General features: G+C 51.0%; 2 protein-coding genes across 3 annotated transcripts in view; both read right to left on the bottom strand.

Moving 5' to 3' along the window:
* On the bottom strand, positions 1–25,771 carry LOC125436592 (ADAMTS-like protein 4). Its single transcript, XM_048503750.1, has 7 exons — positions 24,801–25,771; positions 17,268–17,370; positions 9,798–9,934; positions 7,542–7,746; positions 6,208–6,380; positions 4,337–4,442; positions 1–413 (listed from the first exon to the last, which is right to left on the bottom strand). Exons 1-7 carry the CDS (start codon positions 24,963–24,965, stop codon positions 1–3), a joined length of 1,302 nt encoding a protein of 433 aa, XP_048359707.1. The 5' UTR covers positions 24,966–25,771.
* A 75-nt stretch (positions 25,772–25,846) lies between these two features.
* LOC125429868 (ADAMTS-like protein 4) overlaps positions 25,847–26,140 on the bottom strand; it is a 97,139-nt gene continuing 96,845 nt past the window's right edge. For both annotated transcript variants that reach the window (XM_048491444.1, XM_048491533.1), the window contains exon 5: positions 25,847–26,007. In XM_048491444.1, coding sequence (XP_048347401.1) covers positions 25,902–26,007 — 106 coding nt within the window. In that variant the 3' untranslated portion in view covers positions 25,847–25,901. The remainder of the gene's footprint in view (positions 26,008–26,140) is intronic.

The following is a 26,140-nucleotide window of genomic DNA, read 5'->3' on the forward strand; positions in this document are numbered from 1 at the left end:
CTAAATAAATAAACAACCAGTAAGTACTCCACACTCCCTGGACTCACCCTTTCCACAGGTGGCGGAACACTCAGTGTAGCCAATCTGCTGCCAATAAAATTCACGCGCCACCTCTGAGTTGTGTTGGATGGGAGGTGGTGGCGGCAACTGTGGCGGAACTCGGATGTTCCGCTGCAGAGTTCCAGGGCTCCTCCCGGATTGGCTGGAGGAGACCGGAGGCGGGACGACAACGTGGCTCCTCCCGGATTGGCTGGAGGAGACCGGAGGCGGGACGACAACGTGGCTCCTTCTGGAATGGCTGGGTGGGATTGGAGGCTGAGCTGGAACATGGCTCTGCGTCTGCAGCAGCCCTGGGCGAACACGAGAGGCAGAAGGCTCCATTGGGTGTCCAGTAGATACCAGGGCCCGGGCACCTGAAAAGAAAGGGTCAGCAAAGTTAGACCAGCGGTTCTCAACCTGTGAGTCGCGACCCCTTTGGGCACAGGTGTCAAATTCGCGGCCCTCCAGATGTTATGGACTACAGTTCCCATAATCCCCCTGCCAGCATGATGCTGGCAGGGGATTATGGGAACTGTAGTCCATAACATCTGGAGGGCTGCGAATTTCACACCTGCGCCTTTGGGGGTCGAACGACCCTTTCACAGGGGTCACCTAAGAGACTCTGCATCGGTGTTCTCCATCTGTAAAATGGATAAATGTTAGGGTTGGGGATCACCACAACACGAGGAACGGTATTAAAGAGTCGCGGCATTAGGAAGGTTGAGAACCACTGGTTTAGATATTATGGGCGGGAAAGAGAACGTCTCCAAGACACCGTTCGAAGCTTTCTGGATCATGACCAAGGAGATTCTGGGAACTTGTGGAGAGAAAATATTTCCAGTCTGTGCTAAAATATCCCAAGCTTCCTTCAAAAACACTGTTTCAAGGGGGAGCTGTGTTGGTCGGTAGTAGAACAGATGGATTCGAGTGGAGCAGCATCTTAGAGACCGTCATAGACTCATAAAGTTGGAAGAGGCCACAAAGGTCATCCAGTCCAACCCCCTGCAATGCAGGAACACACAATCAAAGCACTCTCTTTAAAAACCTCCAAAGAAGGAGACTCCGCCACACTCCGAGGGAGGGCATTCCACTGTCGAACAGCCCCGTCGATAGTTTTTTCCTGATGTTTAGGTGGAATCTCTCTTCCTTCACCTTGAACCTATTACTCCTGGTCCTAGCAGGAAACAAGCTTGCTTCCTCACCAACATGACATCTCTTCAGATATCTAAACATGGCTTTTCGAGACCGAGTGCCCAAATTGCAACCCAAAACCCACTTATTTATCGCATACCTTGAAAATGATTCGGAATTCAACCGGGAGCCAGTGCAGGCGACACAATATAGGTCGAATATGGTCACGGAAGGCGCCCCCCCTGAGCAAACGGGCCGCCGCATTTTGGACCAGTTGCAACTTCCGAATCAACCTCAAGGGTAGGCCCGCGTTGAGCGAGTTACAATAGTCCAGCCTGGAGGTGACCGTTGCATGAATCACTGTGCCCAGGTCCATGTGGGAGAGGAAGGGAGCCAGCTGCCGGGCCTGACGAAGATGGTAAAATGCAACCCGGGTTATATGGGCCACCTGGGTCTCCATTGAGAGAGACGAATCCAGGTGGACCCCCAGGCTGCGAACGGAGGAGGTCGGCGCCAATGAGGCCCCCTCCCACACCGGCGACTGAAAATTCCCAATCTCTCCCCACCCCACCCCACCGAGCCAAAGGATCTCCGTCTTCGATGGATTAAATTTTAACCTGCTCTGTTGGTTACTGCTTTCCCCAAACTAGGTCTTAAGTTTAATGCTAATAATTGAGCCCAGCAGCCCAGGCCAGCCTAGATGTGTGTGTATGGGAGGGACTCTGTTTGTGCGTGCCCACAGAGAGGGCTCTGAGTGCCACCCCTGGCACACGTGCCATAGGTTCGCCACCACTGTCATAGGGCATGGACTCCAGACCTTTGACCATTTTGGTTGCCCTCCTCTGGACACATTCCAGAGGAGGGCAACCAACTGTACCGCTTCTACCCCCCAAAACTTGTTGGTTTTTAAGGTGCTACCGGACTGAAATCTAGCTCCTAAGAAAACGTGATTACCCAAGGAAATTTTAGTCAGTGCCAATTTTTTAAAAAATTGCAGATAATTTGATTGGTATCTTGCTGTTCCTTCCAGAAGCTCAAGGGGGCGCTTGTGACTCGTCCACCACTTTGTGCTCATAACAAACCTAGGAGGGTGATCAGGTTGGGAAACCGAGCAAACGTCAGGGAGGGGGGGGCATCCAAACTCATATCCCCACCCACCAGACCACAGTGGTTTCCGTTAAATCTCCAGGAAGAAAGGAATGTAGCAGCAAACAGCAAAAGAGCTGGCTTGGAGCTGATTTAAACTTGCCATGTAGGACAGACATGGAGATCCCAAATGCACATAGGGGCAAAAAATCCAAACTTCACATACACGCTACAGGGGTCAGTGCTATCAATCACAGACCAGGAAAGGGATTTGGGCGTCTTAGTTGATAGTTCCATGGGAATGTCAACCTCATCTGGCAGCTTTGTAAAACTGCCGTGGGATAATTTATAGAATTGATAATAAAACTGCAAAGATTGTCATGCCCTTATATAAAGCCATGGAGGAGAAGTCGATCTATGGCTACCAATCTTGATCCTCCTTGATCTCAGATTGCAAATGCCTGAGCAGACCAGGTGCTCAGGAGTAGCAGAAGCATCAGAAGGCCATTGCTTTCACCTCCTGCAGGTGAGCTCCCAAAGGCACCTGGTGGGCCACTGCGAGAGAGCTGGACTAGATGGTCTGATCCAGCAGGCTCTTATGTTCTTATGTTTTTAAAGCTAAGAACCGTGAGGGATTAAAATGGGGCATCCGCTGCCAGAGGATGTAGGGTGAGGTTTCTCAATGGACATGGTGACTAAAGAGAACCTCCACATTCAGAGGCAGTCAACCTCTGAATCCCCACACCTGGAAGCAACATCAGGGGAAGGTCTTGGCTTCTCGGCCCTGTTGTTGGACCTCCAAAGGAACTGGTTGGCCGCTGTGTGAGAGGATGCTGGACTAGATGGACCTTCACTGGTCTGATCCAGCAGGGCTCTTCTGATGTTCTTATCAGCAGAAGGTCTCAGCCTCTATGCCCTGTTATTGAACCTCTGGTTGGTTACTGTGTGAGAGGATGCTGGACTAGATGGACCTTCACTGATCTAGCAGGGCTCTTCTGATGTTCGAAAGAAGGCCTTGACTTCTATGCCCTGTTATTGGACCTCCAGAGGAACCGGCTGGCCACTGTGAGAAGCAGGATGCTGGACTAGATGGATTCCTCTGCTTTAGTCTACTCTGGAAAGCAGGAAATGAAACAACGGGGTCTGCAGCCTAAAACAATTTACTACTGACAAAAAACCCTACTGTTGGCCAAAAGGCCATCGTGCAGAGTAAGGGCTTCATTGGGGTGCTGTCTGGTTTCCGGGCTGTATGGCCGTGTTCTAGCAGCATACATACAGCCCGGAAACCAGACAGCACCCCAGTGATGCCGGTCGTGAAAGCCTTCGACAATACAAGGGCTTCATTATTTCACAGTTTTGCCTCTTCTAAGGATTCAATTTCCAGACTAAGAAGCTCCCCCAGGCTACGTGGCCTGGGACCCTCGTACCTTCAAGACCACATTACCCCATATGCCCCTACTCGGCCTCTGCGTTCAGCAGAGGCCAACTTGCTGGTGGTCCCTGGCCCCTCAACGATCGCGCGGGCGTTGGCCTCCCACTGCGGGCAGGACCTTCACGGCCCTGGCTGACCTGGTGGAATGCTGGCCCCGCCTGGCAGGAATGCCTCCCAGCTGTCCAGGATCTCCCTGCTTGGGGACCTGGGTGAATTCCGCAGGGCCTGTAAGACTGAGTTGTTCCACCGGGCCTTTGGAGTAACCAGCCGCTGATGTGGTGCCCCCTCTCTGCTCTTTGTGTTGTTTACATCAGGGTGACCCTCATATTGAGGGGCCCACCATTCCTCCTTTTTGGGGAAGGTTTTAAATGTGGGTTTTTCTGGACGCCTCTTATTTAATTACATTAACCGCTGCTTTATAGGGAGTTTTAGTAAGCTTTCTCGATCATTAATTGGATGGAGCTTACGTTATTTGTTTACTGTGTTTGTATGACTTGCTTCTTTATTCAACATTGTATGAATGTTATGTTGTACACCGCCCAGAGCCCTTCAGGGATGGGGCGGTATAGAAATCCAACAAACAAACAAACAAACAAACAAACAAACAGACAAACAAACAAACGTTAACAGGAGGTGACAGTTCCTCACCAAACTCCTGACGAGGGTTGTGGACGTCAGCAGCGGAGTTATCTGGCTGGGCCAAGGACACGAAGAACTGGTAGGAGACACCGGGGTTATCTTGTTGGAAGATCATCTGGGGAAGGCAGAAACAGACAGCCGGTGAGCTGGGAGCACTGGCCATAGAAAGAGGGAAAGACGCGCAACGTACGTCTACTTTTCCCTCCCTCTTGCAATGGGAAGAAGAGGAGGACTTTGGATTTATACCCCACATTTCTCCCCTGCAACAAGCCCCTGATGAGAAGTAGATTACAAGTTCCTTTCCCTTCCCCTCCCTACAACAGACACCTGGTGATGTAGGTGGGGCTGAGAGAGTTCTGAAAGAACTGTGATTGGCCCAAGGTCCAACTGCGATTGGCCCAAGGTCCAACTGCGATTGGCCCAAGGTTGCCCACCCAGGCTTCATGTGGAGGAGCAGGGAATCAAACCTTGCTCTCCAGGTTAGAGTTCACAGTTCATGCAGAGGAGTCTGGTATTAAACTTGGCTCTCCAGATAAGAGTCTGCTACTCATGTGCAAGAGTGAGGAAAACCCCAGTTCTCCAGATAGAGTTAGCTGCTCTTGTGCTGTAGTGGAGAATCAAACCCAGTTTTCCAGATTAGAGTCACACTGCTCACGTGGAGGAGTGGAGAATCAAACCTGACCCATCAGATTAGAGGGTCCCGCTACACCACGCTGGCTCTTTCTGAGAACCCAGTGTGGTGTGGTGGTTAAGAGCAGGTGGATTCTAATCTGGAGAACCAGGTTTGATTTCCCCATTCCTCCACCTGAGTGGCAGAGGCTTATCTGGTGAACCAGATGAGTTTCCACACCCCTACATTCCTGCTGGGTGACCTTGGGCTAGTCACAGTTCTTCGGAGCTCTCTCAACCCCACCTGCCTCACAAGGTGCCTGTTGTGGGGAGAGGAAGGGAAAGGAGCTTGTAAGCCACCTTGAGTCTCCTTACAGGAGAGAAAGGCGGGATATAAATCCAAACACCAGCACCAGCTCCTCCTCCTCCTCCTCCTCCACCTCCACCTCCACCTCCACCTCCTCCTCCTCCTTCTTTACTATCATACCACACTGGCTCTTTCTGCATAACTGCTGAGGAAAAGGCTTTCCCGTGAGAAAAAGGTTTAGTCTCCCTCACATCAGGGGTCTCCTTAAGAGGCAACCCGGAAGCCCCACCTACCACCAAGGCCACGCCCACCTTGAATGCACGTAGGCCCCTCCCATTCCTGGCTTCCAAGGTCCGTCTCAATGTTGTGTGTACCCTGCTTGCTTTGGACATGAGGTGCCCCATGGAGAGCCCCCTTAAATACCAAGAAAAGAAACTTGTTTGGAACATCTGGACTTATGTGTCCATCTGAAAAAGTGCCTCCAAGAAGAAGGAGAGTTTGGATTTATATCCCCCCTTTCTCTCCTGTAAGGAGACTCAAGGTGGCTTACAAGCTCCTTTCCCTTCCCCCCGCACAACAAACACCCTGTGAGGCGGGTGGGGCTGAGAGAGCTCCGAAGAACTGTGACTAGCCCAGGGTCACCCAGCTGGCATGTGTTGGAGTGCACAAGCTAATCTGGTTCCCCAGATAAGCCTCCGCAGCCCAAGCGGCAGAGTGGGGAATCAAACCCGGTTCTCCAGATTAGAGTGCACCTGCTCTTAACCGCTACACCACGCTGGCTCTCTGCTTGCTGACCACTGGGAATTGCTTTCAAACCTGCAACACTGAGAATATTAAATCCTGGATGCGTTTCTGTTAAATTAAAAGCTGAGGTTTTCCAGGACGGGTCTGGATGCTTGGCACACAAAAAAGGTCAACTTGGGTCTCGCAACATACCCCCCCGCCCCCCCACTTGCGTACTCACATACACATCTATGGGTTCTGTGGTCGGTCCCTCTGCCGTCAGCGACTCTCCTTCTCGTCGGTCGCTCTCGGGCCGGCTGTACACAAAGATGGTGCCCGCAGCCTCGTAGCGCCCGGGGGGGTTCACGGCCCAGTTTCCGTTGATAATGGATTTGCCACTGCGACTCCGGAGGGCTGGGAAGGAGAGAGAGCCAGAACTGAACACACACGAAGGTGCCTCGTGCGGGATCCGACCCTGGGCCCCTCCAGCACAGCCGTGTCATAGAATCATAGAGTTGGAAGAGACCCCCAGGGCCATCTAGTCCAACCCCCTGCAGGGCAGGAACACACAATCAAAGCACTCCTGACAGATGGCCATCCAGCCTCTCTTTAAAAACCTCCGAAGAAGAAGAAGAAGAAGGAGGCGGAGGAGGAGGAGGAGGAGGCGGAGGAGGAAGAAGAAGAAGAAGAAGAAGAAGAAGAAGAAGAGTTTGGATTTATATCCCCCTTTCTCTCCTGCAGGAGACTCAAACGGGCTGACAATCTCCTTGCCCTTCCCCCCTCACAACAAACACCCTGTGAGGTAGGTGGGGCTGAGAGAGCTCCGAGAAGCTGTGACTAGCCCAAGGTCACCCAGCTGGCGCATGTGGGAGTGCACAGGCTAATCTGAATTCCCCAGAGAAGCCTCCACAGCTCAGGCGGCAGAGCTGGGAATCAAACCCGGTTCCTCCAGATTAGATACACGAGCTCTTAACCTCCTACGCCACTGCTGCTCCACCACACTCCGAGTCAGTGCATTCCACTGTCGAACAGCCCTGACAGTCAGGAAGTTCTTCCTAACGTTTGGGTGGAATCTCTTTTCCTTCACCTTGAATCAGTGGTGGGATCCAAAAATGTTAGTAACAGGTTCCCATGGTGGTGGGATTCAAACTGTGGCGTAGCGCCAATGGGGCCGGGCGGGGCACGACAGGGGTGTGGCCAGGCATTCTGGGGGCAGGGCATTCCTGGGCGGGGCTGTGGCAAGGACGCAGCCGCTGCGCCGGTCCTTGGGCAGGAAACGAATGCACGCAGGCGCAGGCTGCCACGCACGCCGGTGCACCTCCTGCTAGACTGCTTAAAGTTCTGCGTGCTACTGCTGAGAGGAGGGGCGCAACTAAGGCAAAAATCACGTGGAAAATCACCCATTAGTAACCCCCTCTCAGCACACACAAAGAATTAGTAACCCACTCTCGGGAACCTGTGAGAACCTGCTGGATCCCACCTCTGCCTTGAATCCATTCCTCCTGATACTAATCCCCGAGGCAGCAGAAAACAAGTTTGCTCCCTCACCGACACCACTCCCCCCCCAGTCCATACCCAGATAGTTGGGACTGCGGGTCATTTCCTTGACCAAAATGTGGGTGGCCCCCTCTGGGATCTCCAAGATGCGATGGTACCCGATGGGCACGTCCGTGTCGCTGAAGTTGCCGACCACCAGCTTGCACGTGGTGTGGTCTCCCCCGCAAACGCCGCAGCTGTCCAGCGTGCGGTTGGAACCCAGGATCCCATCGCAGCCGGGCATCTGAGAGGCAAACAGGAACGAAACGGTCAGACTGCCTGAGCATCATACTCGGCGGGGAAGAGGGGGAGCGTCTGTTTCGATTTCGAATACCTTTAACGGCATATAAATAGTTTCACATCAACATTGCAAGATAACCACAGCCTTTACAATGTCTGACGAGTTAAAATAACATCGTTTAAAAATTCAGCCACCGCTTCCGACAGCTCGTCGTTGTGGCTGTTTAAAAGATAGATAACAGTGATGGCGAACCTTTTCAAGACCGAGTGCCCAAACTGCAACCCAAAACCCACTTATTTATCGCAAAGTGCCCACATGGCAATTTAACCTGAATACTGAGGTTTTAGTTTAGAAAAAACGGTTGGCTCCAAGGCGTGCGTTACACAGGAGTAAGATTGGTGAAGCAACCATGCAATGCTTCGAGTGGGTGAATCACGACCCCAGGAGGGTTTACTCAGAAGCAAGCCCCATTGCCAGCAACCAAGCTTACTCCCAGGTAAAGAATCGTGCCCAGGCTAGCTTAGATGTGTGTGTGTGCGTGTGGGTGATTTTCCGCCCCCCCACATGATGAACTGTGTGCGCGTGTGCCCACAGAAAGGGCTCTGAGTGCCACCTCTGGCACCCGTGCCATAGGTTCGCCACCATTGATATATAACCTTCTGTTTATCCGTAATGCCTTCACTTCCATGCAGGAAGGGGATTATGTGCTTCTTCCTACCTATCTCATAAAAAGGACAATCCAACAGCATATGAGATACCGTTTACACAGAACCCATGCCCCTAACCAGCCCCCCCATCTTTCCTTCCCCCCCACCATGGGGTTTCTCAAACTGACCTCCCCGACGCCCAGAGGCGTACCAGGGGGAAATGGCAGCTGGAGTAACATCTGCTCTGGGTGCCCCCCCCATCCCGCACACACCTTCGCTTACATTTGAAAGCCGCAGGCTGGCTCCCCCCACCCCACCCCCGGGAGGCCAGGGAGGGTTGGAGCCGGCCCGCTGCTGCCACTGAGACATGCCCACTGCCCTCCCTGGCAGGGATGCTGTGGCTGGGGGGCTTGGTGGCTCAGGCGCCGTAGTGGTGGGCCCGCTCCTGCCCTCCCGGGTGGGGGCAGGAGCCGGCCAGTGGACGCAGCACACAATTCGCACCTCGGCACGGGGGAGCTGCCGGGTGCCGGCTGGGTTGCTGTAGGAGAGGCCAGTCTAAAGAGTTAATCTGCATGGAAGCCTTACAGCGTTTCCTCGTTTAGCTTAACAATGTAATTTGGCCCCTTTGTCCCGGACTTAATCATAGTTGAGCTGATTAATTAGCTCTGCACCCCAAACCCAGCACAGATGTGAAACTTGGTGCAATTGGTTCCTTTTCCCGCCAAGGAACGACCTACCTTATAAAAGTTTAGTTCACCTGCAACACATTGCTCATTACTAGCCTGTGCCTCCCTTGGCCTGGTCAGTTTGAGACACGATATCGTCTTCTACTGGGTTTCTGTGCTGGCGTGGAATCCCTGCCTTCTACTGCTTCGTGCGCTGCTTAAGATCGTTAGGTAACGTATCACCCTGCTAACTCCCAATTCCCTCTCTATCCTCCCACCTACCTTTCAAACCTTTCTACATACTAGGAACTTGAATGTGTGTGCTCTTATGCCTTACTGTATGCGTGTATTTTAAGCCAAATTAATATAAATATTTGAAAACTCATTTAGACTCTTGCATTACTCTGCGGATCGCTCCTTGCCAAATCCCTTCCCCATATACATAGTCTACAAGATCCCTCCTAGCCTCCTCTCGCACTGCCAAGTTGAGTATTCATTCCCCTTTGCTATTTTAAAACCATATGTGTGCTGTTACACTCTTAGCAGCTGGTGGAGATTCCCTTTTTATAAATTGATAACCCCTGTTAAGCTAGGTAACATCAGGCACGGGGACCCGGCCAGTACCACAGTCCAACAAGGTTTGGGCCCAGGCACGTGGGTTACCCCATTTCCCCATTAGTGGTATGCCACTGTGCCCCCATGACTTGACAACTTCTAAGCCACCCAGGTCTGATCAACTCACGAGACACTGCCCGGCCACGCAGATATCTGGGGAGCCGGCCTCACACGGTGTGCCGTCCAGCACCTTCTCTGTATGCCTCACGTAGAAACGGTACCCGATGGGGCGGCAGTTGAGCTCGCAGCGCTGGGCGCCCCGCACTGCAAAGCAACACAGGAGGAAGACACGTCAGCTTCTGTGTCAGGGCAAAGCCCACAAGAGGACTTGGAACAGGAATTCATACAGGGGCAAACAGGGGTCCCTCCAGGCAATCAGGCTGGGAATCACTCCTGAAGCAGAAGATTAAGAACATAAAAACATAAGAACAAGCCAGCTGGATCAGACCAGAGTCCATCTAGTCCAGCACTCTGCTACTCACAGTGGCCCACCAGGTGCCTTTGGGAGCTCACCTGCAGGACGTGAAAGCAATGGCCTTCTGCGGCTGCTGTTCCCGAGTACCTGGTCTGCTAAGGCATTTGCAACCTCAGATCGAGGAGGATCAAGATTGGTAGCCATAGATCGACTTCTCCTCCATAAATCTGTCCAAGCCCCTTTTAAAGCTATCCAGGTGAGTGGCCATCACCACCTCCTGTGGCAGCATATTCCAAACACCAATCTATTACTATTGTATTACTGCTAATATAATGATTTACTGATATATTGTCATGGTATAGTTTTCATATTGATGTACTGATGTATTGTTCTAGTGCTGCTGTTGTTAAGTTGCCACCTGAGTATTTTGATCCTTATTTCTAGCTCCTAATGTATTTGTTATTGTTATTATTGTTTACTCTACTATAATGCGTATTGTTTTGTCGTGCTGTTAGCTGCCCTGCGCCCTTCGGGGATAGGGCGGGGTATACATTAAAATTAAATGAAAGAATAAAAGGAAAAGGGAACGATCCATGGGATGCCGGAAATGGCAGCAAGAGAAACCAAGCGGGAACGATCCCACGCTCTTGACTTTGCCGCAGAAGGCTGACAGGCTGTAGGCATTTTTCTCCTACAAACCTGTAACGAGTTTACACCATTTTGCCCATCTAAGCTTCTCCTGCTAAACTCCTGGAAGACGGAACTTATTAGGAATGCTGGCACCACCCCTGGAGTCTCCCCCGCTTAGAACTACAGCCCGCAGAAGTCCTTGGGGGAAAGCCACAGAAAAGCCATAGTTGGAGGCGCAGAACAGGTTTCTCCGGATATAACGCTGGGTTCATCATAACCCCGAGGGCTCTGAACTGAATCAGCAAAGGTCAGATGAAGTGCATCGAAAGTGGGAAGCCCGGAGTTCTTCCAGACTTTTAAATATTTGTAGGGTTGTCACTTAAAGGAGGGCAGGGAACTTCTCCTGTGAGCAGCAGGGGATAAGACTCACAATAATGGGTTCAAACTATAGGTGGAAAGGTGCCAGGTGGATATTAGGATTTGTTCTTACAAGGAGGAGGAGGAGAAGTTTGGATTTACATCCCACCTTTCTCTAATGTAAGGGGCCTCAAGGTGTCTTACAAGCTCCTTTCCCTTCCTCTCCCCACAACAGAGGCCCCTGCTGCACACGCAAAATAATGCGTTTTCAAACCACTTTCACAACTGTTTGCAAGTGGATTTTGCCATTCCGCACAGCTTCAAAGAGCACTGAAAGCAGTTTGAAAGTGCATTATTCTGCATGTGCGGAATGAGCCAGATACTACTTTGTGAAGTAGGTGGGGCTGAGAGAGTTCAGAGAGAACCAGGGCCACCCTGCAGGAATGTAAGAGCGCAGAAACACATCTGGTTCCCCAGATAAGCCTCTGCCACTCAGGTGGAGGAGTGGGGAATCAAGTCTGGTTCTCCAGATTAGAATCCACCTGCTCTTAACCCCTACACCACACTGTTCAGCAGTGGGATCAGCTTTTAGACAGCAGCAGAAGGAACACTTGTCAAGGACGCTTTATGCTAATCCTGCATTGAGCAGGAGGTTGGGCTAGATGGCCTCTAGGGAACCCTTCCAATTCTACGATTTGGTGACCTTCGGCATTCCAGGCAGCGTAACTTCAAAGCAAAGAGGGTGACGATCACGGGTTGAGCAACGCGGGTTAGAAGCTTGAATCCCGTACGAGCCACCATCTCTGCTGTAAGCCCCTCTTCCCAATTTCCAGATGTGGCCCCAGAAAGGGTTAAGGTTGTAATCCCCTTCTCCGCCCGGCCAAAAACAGACCTTCTGGGATGCAAAACGGCCTTTAGCAGCCAAGATGTTTTCACATTTTCCAGAGTTTATTTTAAAAGGAGCTGCCGGCAGAAGATGGGGGGGGGGGGCGGTGGGGGGGAGGGAGAATGGATGGATTTTAGCGTTTTTGGCCTTCTCCGCTGCACCGTACAGACCTTTGGTTCCTCCACCCAGCACCGCTGAGCAGCTAACCCTGTTCCCCGAGCGTGCCCCGAAGGAGGGAGAAGGACACAAAGAGGGGTTTTGTGCTACAGCTCTCTCCCGTGCCCCCCCCCCCCCGCTTTGCCCTGAAAACGTAAATATTGGCTGCAGATATAAATAAAGAAAGCAGGAAGGGGAGAAAGAGCAGAGACGGTTCAAAATCCTGCTGTCTGAGAAATCCCCAGCCCCCCTTGCTCATTCAAAACTTTCGACTCGGGAGCAACTCGGGGGCTCCGCGAGGAATCATTTACTCAGTTGGAGGTGTGGACAGCGCAGGATCAGGCCCCGCGGCCTGCCTGCAAAAGAAAGATAAATTTGGGAGCTCCGGTGTTGGCCATGCTGGCAGGGGCTGATGGGAATTGTAGTCCATAACATCTGGAGTGCCAGAGGTTCGCCACCACTGTCCTCGAAGCCCTCCTTAAAAGCTTAGCTCCCTCCTGATCGCAGACTGAGCGAGTGGCTCGTCGCTATTCCGCAGGGAAGGAAACACTCCATGCGCGCCTAGAGGAACGGCTGTTATTTTAACAACCCCCCACGCAAGAGTAGGAAACAGATTCCAGAGCAGAGCCTTTGGCAGAGGCCCAACGCAATGAAAAATGAACGTTTTCCACCGCTAGCAGGGAATATTTAAAAGTGGGGCAGGACGGGGAGCTTTAACGGAAGCTTCGCCCCAGAATAAAGAACCAAATGGTGCTCCAGATATTCATGGACTAGAAGAAGATGAAGAAGAGTTTGGATTTATATCCCCCCTTTCTCTCCTGCAGGAGACTCAAAGGGGCTGACAATCTCCTTGCCCTTCCCCCCTCACAACAAACACCCTGTGAGGTAGGTGGGGCTGAGAGAGCTCCAAGAAGCTGTGACTTAGCTCCCAAGGGGTCACCCAGGCCGGTGATGATATTGAGTGCACAGAGCTAATCTGAGATTCCCCGCAGAGAAGCCTCCCACAGCCTCAGGCTGGCATGAAGCTGGGGAATCAAACCCAGTTCCTCCAGATTAGATACACGAGCTCTTAACCTCCTACGCCACTGCTGCTCCAATTGGCCATGCTGGCAGGGGCTAATGGGAATTGTAGTCCACGAAGCCCATAGGTTGGCCATCCCTGGGTTAAGCTGTACAACGGAGATGCTGAGCGAAAATCTGGCGGTCCACAGACATGCCTCTGAATCCAGATAGGTCTGGCCGGAGGACGTCTTCTCTTCCCTAAAGGATGGCAGAAAGACTCTCTGTACGGTCTCAGAGAGTCCCTCTCTCAAACTTCACTATTTCATGGACATGAAGGTACTGAAAATGGGGGTCAGGGCTTGCCTCTTTCGGGCGATCCCTTACTCAGATTACTTCCAAACGGGTTTGTTGATACCAGTCCTAAGTTAGGATTACACGTTTGGAAAGGGAGTGGGGACTGGATTCAGGAAAGGGTGCCCAAGAGCATGTGGAAAGAAAGCCAGTGTGGCGTAGAGGTTAAGAGCAGGTGCACGCTAATCTGGAGAACTGGGTTTGATTCCCTGCTCTGCCGCTTGAGCTGTGGAGGCTTATCTGGGGAACTAGATTAGCTTGTGTGCTCCAACCCATGCCAGCTGGGTGACCTTGGGCGAGTCACAGTTCTTCGGAGCTCTCTTGGCCCCACCCACCTCACAGGGTGTTTGTGGCGGGGGGGGGGAGGAGATTATCAGCCCCTTTGAGTCTCCTCACAGGAGAGAAAGAGGGAATATAAATCCAAACTCCTCCTCCTCCTCCTCCTCCTCCCCCCCCCCCCATCCTCCCACAGGGAAGATGTGACTGACGTAGCCGAGCGCCTGTTTCGATGCCGTGTTTTCTCCCGTGGAGACGGGAGCCAGCACCGTTTCCTCTGTAAGGTGGTTTTCTGGAAAGACGTACCCAGCGGGCTCCGGGGAGAGGTCCTGAGACCCCCCTCTGCTCATCCCAACCTGGATGCAGGGTTTGTTCCAAAGCAGGCGGCGACCGGGAGAGGGAGGGAGGCCGGGTCTTTGGAAACCCCGAATCTCCGAATTTCTTCCCGGCCAAACTCACGAGCCAGGAAACCGTCCAAGGGGCCCCAGCTTCTCTCTGCTGCATAAAACAACATCTTGGCCTTGGGCTGCGATCAGCTGCAAGTTCAAGCCCTCCGTAAGAAATGCAAGGGGGCCTGAAGCAACAGTCCTGGCGTTCAGAGGTATACTGCTTCTATATATGAAGGATCCATTGAGCTACAATGCCCAATTGGTTGTCGCAGCTGAGAGATGCCACTGCATCTTGTGGCAGTGAGTTCCATAAGTGGTAGAACGCTCAGTCGACTGAGACCCGTGCCTGGCAGGATTTGTCTCAAATTTGCAGGGCCCGTTAGATGGAGCTATTCTGCCAGGGCGAGGACGCCAACGGCATGCTGTATTTTACCCTCTCCCTATTTCTCTTTCCTTCACCGAGAAAGCCAGTGTGGCGTAGTGGTTAAATAACTGGGCTTGATTCCCCATTCTTCCACATGAGTGGCGGACTCTATAATCTGGAGGACCGGGTTCGATTCCCCACTCCTCCACCTGAGTGGCAGAGGCTGTTCTGGTGAACCAGCTGTGCTTCCGCACTCCTACGTTCCTGCTGGGTGACCTTGGGCACAGTTCTCTCAGGACTCTCTGAGCCCCACCTACTTCACAAGGTGTCTGTTGTGGAGAGAGGAAGGGAAAGGAGTTTGTAAGCTACTTTGAGGTTCCTTGCGGTTGAGAAAAGCAGGGGGGGGGGGGCTGAGAGAGCTCCGAAGAACCGCGACTAGCCCAAGGTCACCCAGCTGGCATGTGTTGGAGCACACAAGCTAATCTAGTTCCCCAGGTAAGCCTCCACAGCTCAAGTGGCAAAGCGGGGAATCAAACCCGGTTCTCCAGGCTAGAGTGCACCTGCTCTTAACCACAACTCCATGCTGGTTTCCATTCCAGTACGAATGGGCACGTGAGAGCCCCCGCCAAAGCGGATGCTTCCCCTTTAGGCCAACCTGGACATAGGTAAGAATTAACTGTAGACGGCTGCGGCAGCAGAAGGACTCTGTCAGGTATCCCTGACACCTATTTGCACGGGAAAGGAGAGTCAAAACACAAGCGGGTCAGCGGCGTTTATGGCAACGCGGCCTTATGTAATAAGAGCAGAGCTGGGAGCCATACTGGAAACCTGGATGCCCGATTGGCTTAGTTTTGGGTGGAAACACACATCTGCCTTGGCACACTGCCGGTACTTCGGGTACTGGCTTCTCTGCCACTCAGTCACCTGATTCAGCTTTGAATGAGGAGGAGGAGGAGGAGGAGGAGGAGGAGAGAAGGAGAAGAAAAAGGAGAAGGAGAAGAAGGAGAAGAAGAAGGAGGAGAAGAAGAAGGAGAAGAAGAAGAAGGAGAAGAAGAAGAAGAAGAAGAAGGAGAAAGAGAAGGAGAAGGAGAAGAAGAAGAAGAAGAGAAGAAGGAGGAGGAGAAGAAGAAGGAGGAGGAGGAGAAGAAGAGAAGGAGAAGAAGAGGAGAAGGAGAAGAAGAGAAGAAGGAGGAGGAGGAGGAGAGGAGGAGGAAAAGGAGAAGAAGGAGAAGAAGGAGAAGAGGAGACTCAAGGTGGCTGACAAGCTTCTTTCCCTTCCTCTCCACACAATAAACACCTTGTGAGGCAGGTGGGGCTGAGAGAGTTCAGAGAGAACTGTGACTAGCCCAAGGTCACCCAGCAGGAACGTAGGAGTGCAGAAACACACCTGGTTCACCAGGTAAGCCTCTGCCACTCAGGTGGAGGAGTGGGGGATCAAACCCAGTACTCCAGATTAGAGTCCACCTGCTCTTAACCACTACATCATACTGGCTTCCAGTGGCAGGGAATTCCAATGGCTGGGATCGAGGGGGGAAACTGATTTCCTCTAGGGAACTCTCCAGAGGCCAGGCAGCTACCCTGGAAGGAGAACCGGTCCAAAATGCCAAGCCTTGGCCAGCATTTGCGCTAAGCTTTGGGGTTTCCCAACAGAGGTGTTGTTCTGCCATTCTTCTGCAGATCAACGGGCACCTGGCTGGCACTGCCCAGCCTCCGTCTCTTGCCCATAGCTCCGCTGTCCTTCTGTGACCCCTCCAAAGCAGCTTACGTAAACCCCGGTGAGAAGCGCCCGATCTCACGGAGATATAAAATGTTGGTTAAACAAATGCCTGCCTCCGCCTCTCCCACGCCAAACGACGGAAATGGCTAGAAGTCTCAGCTGCTTTTTATAGATTTATGAGTTTTTTCCTCTTTCTTTCTTTCTTTCTTTCTTTCTTTCTTTCTTTCTTTCTTTCTTTCTTTCTTTCTTTCTTTCTTTCTTTCTTTCTTTCTTTCTTTCTTTCTTTCTTTCTTCCTTCCTTCCTTCCTTCCTTCCTTCCTTCCTTCCTTCCTTCCTTCCTTCCTTCCTTCCTTCCTTCCTTCCTTCCTTTCTCTTATTTTTTTTCTGCTCTCCCCTTCCCCTTCCCCTTTTTCTCTTTCTTTTTCTTAATAATATCACCTTTCTTACAAGTATAAATATATATATATATATATACGCTCCTCCTCTTTTTGTTCTGCATTAAAGGATGATTTCTGTTCTGTATTAAATGATGATTATGCAATGAATGAATTGATAACGTCAATGAAATTGAAGCTTACACAGAGATCAAAATGTATAAAATAAGACTAAATCTGTACAGATTTATTTTTCTGATCCTCCCTACTTTCACTTCTTTTTTAATTTTGTAACTTCTTTTAAATTTCCAATAAAATATATTTTAAAAAAAGAAGAAGTCTCAGCTGCTTTCACGGCTGGAAGGTTGGAGGAGCAGCATCACGGGTGGAAGTCTCAGGCACAGAATAAATACGTGGAGATTTCAGGGAGCTGTTCTGCAGTCAGAGAGGGGCAAAGCCGAGCATTTTGGGTAGGGCGGGGGGGATGCACGCAGCTATCGGAGAGGTACAAACAGCGTGGGGCAAACTAGGAACAGAAGGAAGGAGTTTCCCCCCTCTCTCACGCCACCTCAAATACTCGCACTCAGGACAGCCACGAGAACACAGGTGCGAAACTCGCAGCCCTCCAGATGTTATGGACTACAGTTGCAAACCTTCCGCCAGTGGCTCTGAACACTCACCGTCCCGGAAGGGTTCCCACTGGTAGAAGCGGCCCATGAATTCCTGGTTGTTGTAGGCGGCACACTGAACGGAGCGCGGATCCGAGCGGTCGGGCGGGCATGGCTGTGCAAGAGAGGGAGAGATCCTTGCGTTATTGCCTCCTCTGAGAAAGGAGTTTGCTATGATTACGTCCCGCCCCGCCCAACACAACAGCTGCGCAAGCCTCGATTCTTTTTTTTTTAATTGGTAAATCTTTATTGGAAATTTCCCATACAAATACAATAATATATCACCTTCATCTTCAATCTTACATCAGAGTTGTACAGTGTACAGTAAAAAAAAGAACTGCCAATTGCTTTAATATAACTCAATATTACTCCTTTGTTTCTAGTTCTCATTCCCTCCCACTCCTGCCCTCCCTCACTTACCACCCTACACCCTTGACTTCCCCTCTTATCTATAAGATAATTCATCTTTCTGAACGACTAATTTTTCCGTTTCCAGTGGCCCCCCTGTGATCCTCCTGACCCAAACATGCCCCCATGAACCATATGTGGTGACCCATGTGAGTCTTGAGGAATCTCCCCTTTTGCTGAAATCTTGGGGGACTGCATACGGGGAGGTCGCTTTCTGTATTTGGAAGGATGGCTTCAGGCCGATGAATCTTTGCCTTTCAAAGAAGGACCCACTGATACACTTATGGGGAACAGGTGTAAACAGGGACTCCCTGCTAAAATAAAGTCTGCGGGCATTTGGCAAAATATTTGGAGGAAGAATGACATCCCTCCAAATGGCTATCATGTCACCTCTTAACCTTCTCTTCATCAAACTAAACACGCAGATACACACAAACTTCTATACTTACTAACTAATTTACTAAGTGAATTGAAAAGAGAATACAAGAGCACTATTGTCTAAACCAGCTACGAACATACAAAAATACAAACAATTTCCCTAACTTTAAATATGGTTAAGTTTGCATAGTGTATTTGTAAGAGGATTTAAAAATTTTAAATTAGTGATTATTTTAATTCAGTATAGATTTCATAGATCTGTTCTGTTATGTTTGCCAATTTTATTTTTACATGATGCTGGTCAGTGACCGTAATAAACTTACTATTACGAAAAATTCCCCAAATGTACAAAAATACCAACCACTAACAGCTAAACCCTGGAAAGCTGATATCCCTCAAAATCCTTTTGGTCTCTGAGGTGGTATCGGACTCAAATCTAGATAACTAATTAAACAGGGGAAGAAGGAAGTTGGGGGGGGGAGGACGTGGGGGTGGGGGGTTGGCCAATCTGTCCGGTTCTTGCTAATGAAAAGGGCCCGTAGGAAATTAAACTGGAACGCACGCAAGAAATTCAATCAAAAGCTTATCTGGTGTCCACTTCAAAGGGCGGATAACAAAGGGGGCATTGTCTGGCGGGAAAATGAGAAGTCCACGGAGGTCATCTAAGGTTGCAGATCAAAGACGGATTTTCCAGGGAATTAAATGGGAGTTTGGAGGGGGCGGGGGAGGAAGGGGGCGTGCGCTAGCAAAATACCTGGGCAGGTTTCCACATTGTTTCCAAAACCTGTTGAACCTGTTTGGGCAACCGTGTAGATTTCAGAGCGGGAAAGCCTCTCTCGGCCATTCCCACCTTTCCTCGAACTTTCCTGCATCTGCAGCAACTTAGGAAAGATGAACACACAACCCCAGATTGGCCAAACCACAATCGCTTCCTTAGTTTCTCCAGGCTGAAGGCAGGATCCCCCCCAAGGTGAGCGGCTGCATAGAAGAGCAGGGCAGGGGTCCCTCTAGCAACGCCCCCTTCTCTCCATACACTCCTTTCCTGCAGAATAATAGTTCTCAAACTTTCTGAAATGGGGCCCTTCCTCAACTTCCCTCTCTTTTTCAGGACCAACCAGCGTGGCGTAGTGGTTAAGAGCAGGTGCACTCTAATCTGGAGAACCGGGTTTGATTCCCCGCTCTGCCACTTGAGCTGTGGAGGCTTATCTGGGGAATCAGATTAGCTTGTGCACGCCAACACACCCCAGCTGGGTGACCTTGGGCTAGTCACAGTTCTTCGGAGCTCTCTCGGCCTCACCCACCTCACAGGGTGTTTGTTGTGAGGGGAGAAAGGAAAGGAGTTTGCAAGTTCTTTTGAGTCTCCTTATAGGTGCATGTGGGCAGAATTCTAGAGTTGGAAGAGACCCCCAAGGGCCATCCAGTCCAACCCGCTGCCGTTCAGGAAGACAAAATCAAAGCACTCTCGACAGATGGCCATCCAGCCTCTGCTTAAAAACCTCCAAGGAAGGAGACTTCACCCACCCTCCAAGGTAGTGCATTCCACTGTCGAACAGCCCTGATGGTCAGGAAGTTCTTCCTGATGTTTAGGTGGAATCTCTTTCCCTTCACCTTGACCCCATGACTCCTGATTCTAGTCTCTGGAGCAGCAGAAAATAAACTTTGCTCCCTCACCAACATGACATCCCTTCAGATATCTAAACGTGGCTATCATGTCACCTCTTGACCTTCTCTTCACCAAACTAAACATCCCCAGCTCCCTAAGCCTCTCCTCATAGGACATGGATTCCAGACCTTCGACCATTTTGGTTGCCCTCCTCTGGACCCGTTCCAGTTTGTCAATATCCTTCTTGAATTGTGGTGCCCAGGACTGTACACAATATTCCAGGTGAGGTCTAACCAATGCAGAACAGAGAGGTACAATTACATCCCTCAGTGGTGGGATCCAAAAATTTTAGTAACAGGTTCCCATGGTGGTGGGATTCAAACAGTGGCGTAGCGCCAATGGAATGGGGCTGAAGTAGAACGCGGCGACCTGACAGGGGCCTGGCCGGGCATTCTGGGGGCGGGGCATTAATAATTTCTCTGTTACTGTAAAAAACTCTTACTGTAAAAAAAAAGTTCCTAATTTGCAGCTGGTATCTTTCTGTCCATAATTTAAACTCATTATAGCAAGTCCTATCGTCTACTGCCAACAGAAACAACTACTTCTCCTCTAATTGACTGCCTGTCAAATACTTAATACTTTCAAATACTTAATTTTGTTTCTAGAAATCAAAAGAAGGAGACTTTCCTTAAACAAGGAACTTGACCCTATTTCTAAAACATGTTTTTAAAACAGCCCAACAGGGAGAATTATCCCGTTTTGTACCTTCGCTAACCAGCCACGTAGGAAACAACAGGACTTTATGATTTTGGGACCTAATGGGATTTCTAACGGAAAAGCAGACCCAATTAGTAACCCCCTCTCGGCACACACAAATAATTAGTCACCCACTCTCGGGAACTGGTGAGAACCTGCTGGATCCCACCGCTGACTCTACTCCTACTGATGCCGCCCAGAATTGCATTGGCTTTCTTGGCTGCCGCATCACACTCGAGGTGATCAGTGTTCAGTATGGGCTCTTTCCCAGAACGAATCCTGAACTTTCTCAAAGAGACGATCAGAGCCGCCAGATGATATTCTCTGAAACCAGACCGCTCTTCCAACGCTATCAAACTTTCCACCGTGGGGGGGGGGGGGGCTCCCCGTAAAACAGCCGCTACAGAGAGGGCCTGCTGAATGCAGACGTTTTTAAAAAATGATCATAAATATCGTACAGCTGCAGAAGCAACGGAGGCCGCCAGCTTTTTTAGAGTCCCCAGGTCTTTTTTGGAAAGCCTGTTTGTCTTAGGTTTGACAGCGCCCGACTTAAGGGGAAGCTCAGCCACACGGCCCTGACCCAGCCGGCGGTGGTCCTCAGCCCACGCCAGACAGCCCCTGTGACAGTATCGGCGCGGCCGGGACTCGGCCACCGGAAGCCCTGAAGGGCCGCGACCCACCGCGGACTTTGCTGGAATGTTAAACAGCCCATCTGTTCCTGGCCACGTTCCAGAGAAAGTCCACACTAGATCAGCCGTGACAGCAACGTAGCAGAAATTCCTCGAGTCCGGCTATTATTCTTTTCAGCCCAGAGCATAAATTCAGCATCTTCTTTTTTTTCTTTTTTTTGGAAGGGAAGATGATGTCCAAAGAAACTCGAAAAAAATAAGAGGATCGGGCTGACAAGCCTGCTGGGAACGTGTTGTGTGTTTGTGTTTGGAGACCTTGGAGAGTTCCGCAGGGCCTGCAAAACCGAGTTGTTCCACCGGGCCTTTGGAGAGGCCAGCCGCTGACGGTGCCTCTGCCCCCCCCCCCACCTCTGCCCCCCACCTCCTCTGCTTATAGGGGTCCCTAACATCATCGGGACCCATCATTCCCTTCTGGGGAGGGCTGTGTACGGGTCTATGGGACATTGTTTTAAAATGTACCGTATATACTCGTGTATAAGTCGACCCGCATATAAGTCAAGGCACCTAATTTTACCACAAAAAACTGGGAAAACTTAATGACTCGTGTATAAGTCGAGGGTGGGAAACGCAGCATCAATTGAGGCCTCAGTAGGTTAAATGTTTTTGAATATTTATTTCAAAGAAAAACAGTAAACTGGCTCTGTAAGTGGAAAAGAGGGTCAACAAGAACAATATGGTATCAATAATAACGTTAAAAGTAAAAAAACCTTAGCTCAACCAGCAACCAAGCTAAAACACAAGAGTTAAAATCCTTCAAAACTGGATTCCACATCAGCATCTGTATGTCCAAATGTAACCCAACTTAGATTTTAAGAGGGATATTATCAGAAATGAAAAATTCGTACTATTAGCTTCCATTGTAAACAATGGGGATGGGGCATCCCCTTTGGGATAATCCCCTTTGGATCCCCTGACCCAAACTTCACCAAACCTGGCTGGTATCATGAGAGACTTTCTCCTGATGAGACCATTAGGCCAAGGGGTTCTAGAAGTTTATGTCTCAGACTATTGAGTCCAAAAGTTATAATGGACCCCCCTCAAAAGGGTAATTCCCATCTACAAAAATAGCTCCCATTGAAAACAATGGGGAATGGGGGCACCTCCTTTAGGGGTCCATAACTTTTGACCCCCTAAACCAAACTTTACCAAACTTGGCTGGTATCATCAGGAGAGACTTCTGAGGGTACCCTGAAATTTTGGTGCCTCTAGCATGAAAACTGCGCCCCCTGCTGGCCGGCAAAGTAAAAACATTCAAAAAATTTTAATGACCCGCATATAAGTCGAGGGGAGCTTTTTCAGCATTAAAAATGTGCTGAAAAATCCGATTTATACATGAGTATATACGGTAATTGTTTTAACTTGGATGTACGTTTTTATATATCATATTTTATATTGTTCACCGCCCTGAGCCCTTCGGGGATAGGGCGGTATATCAAATCTAATAAATAATAATAATAATAATGATAAAATGAGGAGGGATCACACACCAAGCGGCCTTGGATCGAATGAAAACCTTAGTCCCAGGGGTGTCCAACTCCGGCGCCGCAGATGTTCACGGACTACGATTCCCATCAGTCCCTGCCAATTGGCAATGCTGATGGGAATTGTAGTCCGTGAACATCTGGGGTGCCAGAGTTGGACACCCCTGCTAAGCTTAGTCCAGGAAGGTCAGCGCTGTTGCCCCAGGGGTCCCCAACATGCCACCTGAGGGCAACATGCCACCTGAGGACACCTGAGAACCAGTGTGGTGTAGTGGTTAAGAGCGGTGGACAGTAGTCTGAAGAACCAGGTTTGATTCCCCGCTCCTCCGCATGAATGGGGGACTCTTATCTGGTGAACTGGATTTGTTGCCCTGCTCCTCCACATGAAGCCTGCTGGATGACCTTGGGCCGGTCACAGTTCCCTCTGAACTCTCTCAGCCCCACTCAAGAGTCCATTGTGGGGAGAGGAAGGGAAGGAACTTGTCAGTCGCTTTGACACACCTTGCCGTTGAGAAAAGCAGGGTATAAATCCAAACCCTTCTTCTTTGACCCTACCCCACAACACCCATTTGATAAGAGTACTGTTTTTACTGGAGTGCTTCCTGTTTACTTTGGAGTAAGAACATAAGAACCTAAGAACTAGCCTGCTGGATCAGACCAGAGTCCATCTAGTCCAGCTCTCTGCTACTCGTAGTGGCCCACCAGGTGCCTTTGGGAGCTCATGTGCAGTCCTCCCTGTTTTACTAGGTGCTTCCTGTTTGCTGGGTAAGAACATAAGAACCTAGGAACCCCAACCAGCTGGATCAGACCAGAGTCCATCTAGTCCAGCTCTCTGCTACTCGTAGTGGCCCACCAGGTGCCTTTGGGAGCTCATGTGCAGTACTCCCTGTTTTTACTGGAGTGCTTCCTGTTTACTTTGGAGTAAGAACATAAGAACCTAAGAACTAGCCTGCTGGATCAGACCAGAGTCCATCTAGTCCAGCTCTCTGCTACTCGTAGTGGCCCACCAGGTGCCTTTGGGAGCTCATGTGCAGTACTCCCTGTTTTTACTGGAGTGCTTCCTGTTTACTTTGGAGTAAGAACATAAGAACATAAGGGCAACCTGCTGGATCAGACCAGAGTCCATCTAGTCCAGCACTCTGCTACTCGCAGTGGCCCACCAGGTGCCTTTGGGAGCTCATGTGCAGTACTCCCTGTTTTTACTGGAGTCCATCTAGTCCAGCTCTCTGCTACTCGTAGTGGCCCACCAGGTGCCTTTGGGAGCTCATGTGCAGTACTCCCTGTTTTTACTGGAGTGCTTCCTGTTTACTTTGGAGTAAGAACATAAGAACCTAAGAACTAGCCTGCTGGATCAGACCAGAGTCCATCTAGTCCAGCTCTCTGCTACTCGTAGTGGCCCACCAGGTGCCTTTGGGAGCTCATGTGCAGTACTCCCTGTTTTTACTGGAGTGCTTCCTGTTTACTTTGGAGTAAGAACATAAGAACATAAGAACTAGCCTGCTGGATCAGACCAGAGTCCATCTAGTCCAGCTCTCTGCTACTCGTAGTGGCCCACCAGGTGCCTTTGGGAGCTCATGTGCAGTACTCCCTGTTTTTACTGGAGTGCTTCCTGTTTACTTTGGAGTACTCTCTGTTTGCAGAGAAAAGCAGAAAAGCGGGGTATAAATCCAAACTTCTTCTTCTTCTTCTTTCCTGGTGCCTGCCTGATGTTTTTGGAGGGGGCTAACCCAGGTGGGGCTTTTCTATAGCAAAGCTTCTTATTAGGTTTGCATTTTAAAATATGGTCTCAACAGCAGCAGCCGCCACAGAACAAGCCATTCTGTGGCTGCACCTACCACTTGCATGCAAAGAAGAAGAGCTGAATTTATATCCGTCCTTGCTCTCCTGGAAGGAGACTCAAAAGAGCTTACAAACTCCTTTCCCCTGCCCCCTGTGAGGTGGGTGGGGCTGAGAGAGCTCTGAAGAACCGTGACTAGCCCAAGGTCACCCAGCTGGCCATGTGTTGGAGTGCACAAGCTAATCTACTTCACCAGATAAGCCTCTACAGCTCAAGTGGCAGAGCGGGGAATCAAACCCGGTTCTCCAGATGAGAATGCACCTGCTCTTAACCACGACACCACGAAAGCCCCCCTCCCAGCCCCCTGCCTCGACCTTCCAATGTTCAACCGGGCTCCAGAGCCACCAAAGAATATTTTCACTACTCCTACAAAATAAAGAGCATCGTCCTCACCTCTTGTTGGCAGGCCTTGAGCTGCTTGCTTTCCCCCTCGCAGTGGAAGGTTTCCGTGCCTGGGGAGTACAGATTCCACTGTGATCCTTCGGCTCCTGGCTGTGGGCTGCTCCGTGGTGCTTGGCCCCAGCCGTGGAACTGGACGGGGTTGCCCCGGCGCAGCATCCAAAAGTCCGGCTCAACCGGCCGAGCTGCCACGGGCCGGTCCACGTAGAGGCTGTGTGGTGGCCTGGAGCCACGGAAGTTTGTCCGGGGCTCGTTCTGCCGGTGGTTCCGGGGCCTGGCTTGCCTGTAGGGTGGGTGGTTAGCGTGCCCTGCGGTGGCCTGTGGGTCCGTGGAGCTGCTATTGGGACGACGAGGCAGCTCTGGCGTGGCTTCGTGGCGCTTCTCCGTCCCGAGTCCTTTCCACCCTGGAGAGGCGCTGTGGTTCCTCAGGACGTGGTGCGATTCCCCTTGCGCCGGAAGGGGGCGATCGCTAGGGGGAGAGGGGGAAGGCCCCGCCTTTTCTGCCAAGATCCTGGCATCTTCAGCACCCTCCTTTCCAGCAGAGACCTCGATTGACTTCCCAGCGGGGTGGTCCTCTCGGGACGTGATACGGGGGATATCGCTTGCAGGGAAAACAGGGGAATCCTGCAGTAGCTGCTGCTGGGAGTGTGGAGAAGTTGCCACTATCTCCGGGGCTTTCTGGAGGGGCTCCCCTTCCTCGGTGTGGGCGCGTTTCACTTCTGCGGCCACGTCTGGGTCCGTGGCATGAGACTCCGTCCCCGGGACTCCTTGATACGGGACATACCCGCTCCCATCTGGGTGGCTGGGTCGCGCCTCGGGCTCCGAATAGTCCCCTGCCGCAGAGCCGGGGTGCCCTGCGGACTTAGGGCTTTCCACTTCCGAAGGCTTCTTTGGTTCGTGAACGGGACGAGGGTCGGCTCTGGATGTCAATAGTCCCTTCTCCCAACCGGTGGGCTCCTCACGGGGAGAAGTTCGGCCAGCTTTGCGCTTCTGCTTCTTGGTCCGGGGAAGAGGGGGCGGGAAAGGAGGGGGCGGAGGCTCACCCGCTCGGTCTCCGTGGTGCCTCTTAAAACGTGGGGCAGCCTCTTCACAATGTCAGCCGCTTGGCTGTCTGTGTGAAAGAGGGCAAGGCAGAATAGCGGCACCTTCCCGTAAGCCGTACTCTGTCCCGAAGCGATCGATTCTCAGAGATCCGAAAGACCTGAAAGACAGACGGATTACTGTGTTGGTGGTACCCTGATTCCTGTTTCTGGGTTTTCTCCTTAACCAGTTCTGGTCGCCACATCTCAAAAAGGATATCGAAGAGATAGAAAAAGTGCAGAGAAGGGCAACAA

The sequence above is a fragment of the Sphaerodactylus townsendi genome, linkage group LG01, assembly GCF_021028975.2.
Source record: "Sphaerodactylus townsendi isolate TG3544 linkage group LG01, MPM_Stown_v2.3, whole genome shotgun sequence".
Taxonomy (NCBI): domain Eukaryota; kingdom Metazoa; phylum Chordata; class Lepidosauria; order Squamata; family Sphaerodactylidae; genus Sphaerodactylus; species Sphaerodactylus townsendi.

Excerpts from the sequence above, each read along its gene's own strand:
- LOC125436592 (XM_048503750.1), bottom strand. The coding sequence starts at position 24,965 with ATGCTGCGCCGGGGCAACCCCGTCCAGTTCCACGGCTGGGGCCAAGCA. Across the intron at positions 17,371-24,800 it reads TCAAGGCCTGCCAACAAGAG|CCATGCCCGCCCGACCGCTC; the intron begins GTGAGGACGATG and ends TCTCTTGCACAG. Across the intron at positions 7,747-9,797 it reads GCGTGGCCGGGCAGTGTCTC|ATGCCCGGCTGCGATGGGAT; the intron begins GTGAGTTGATCA and ends TTTGCCTCTCAG.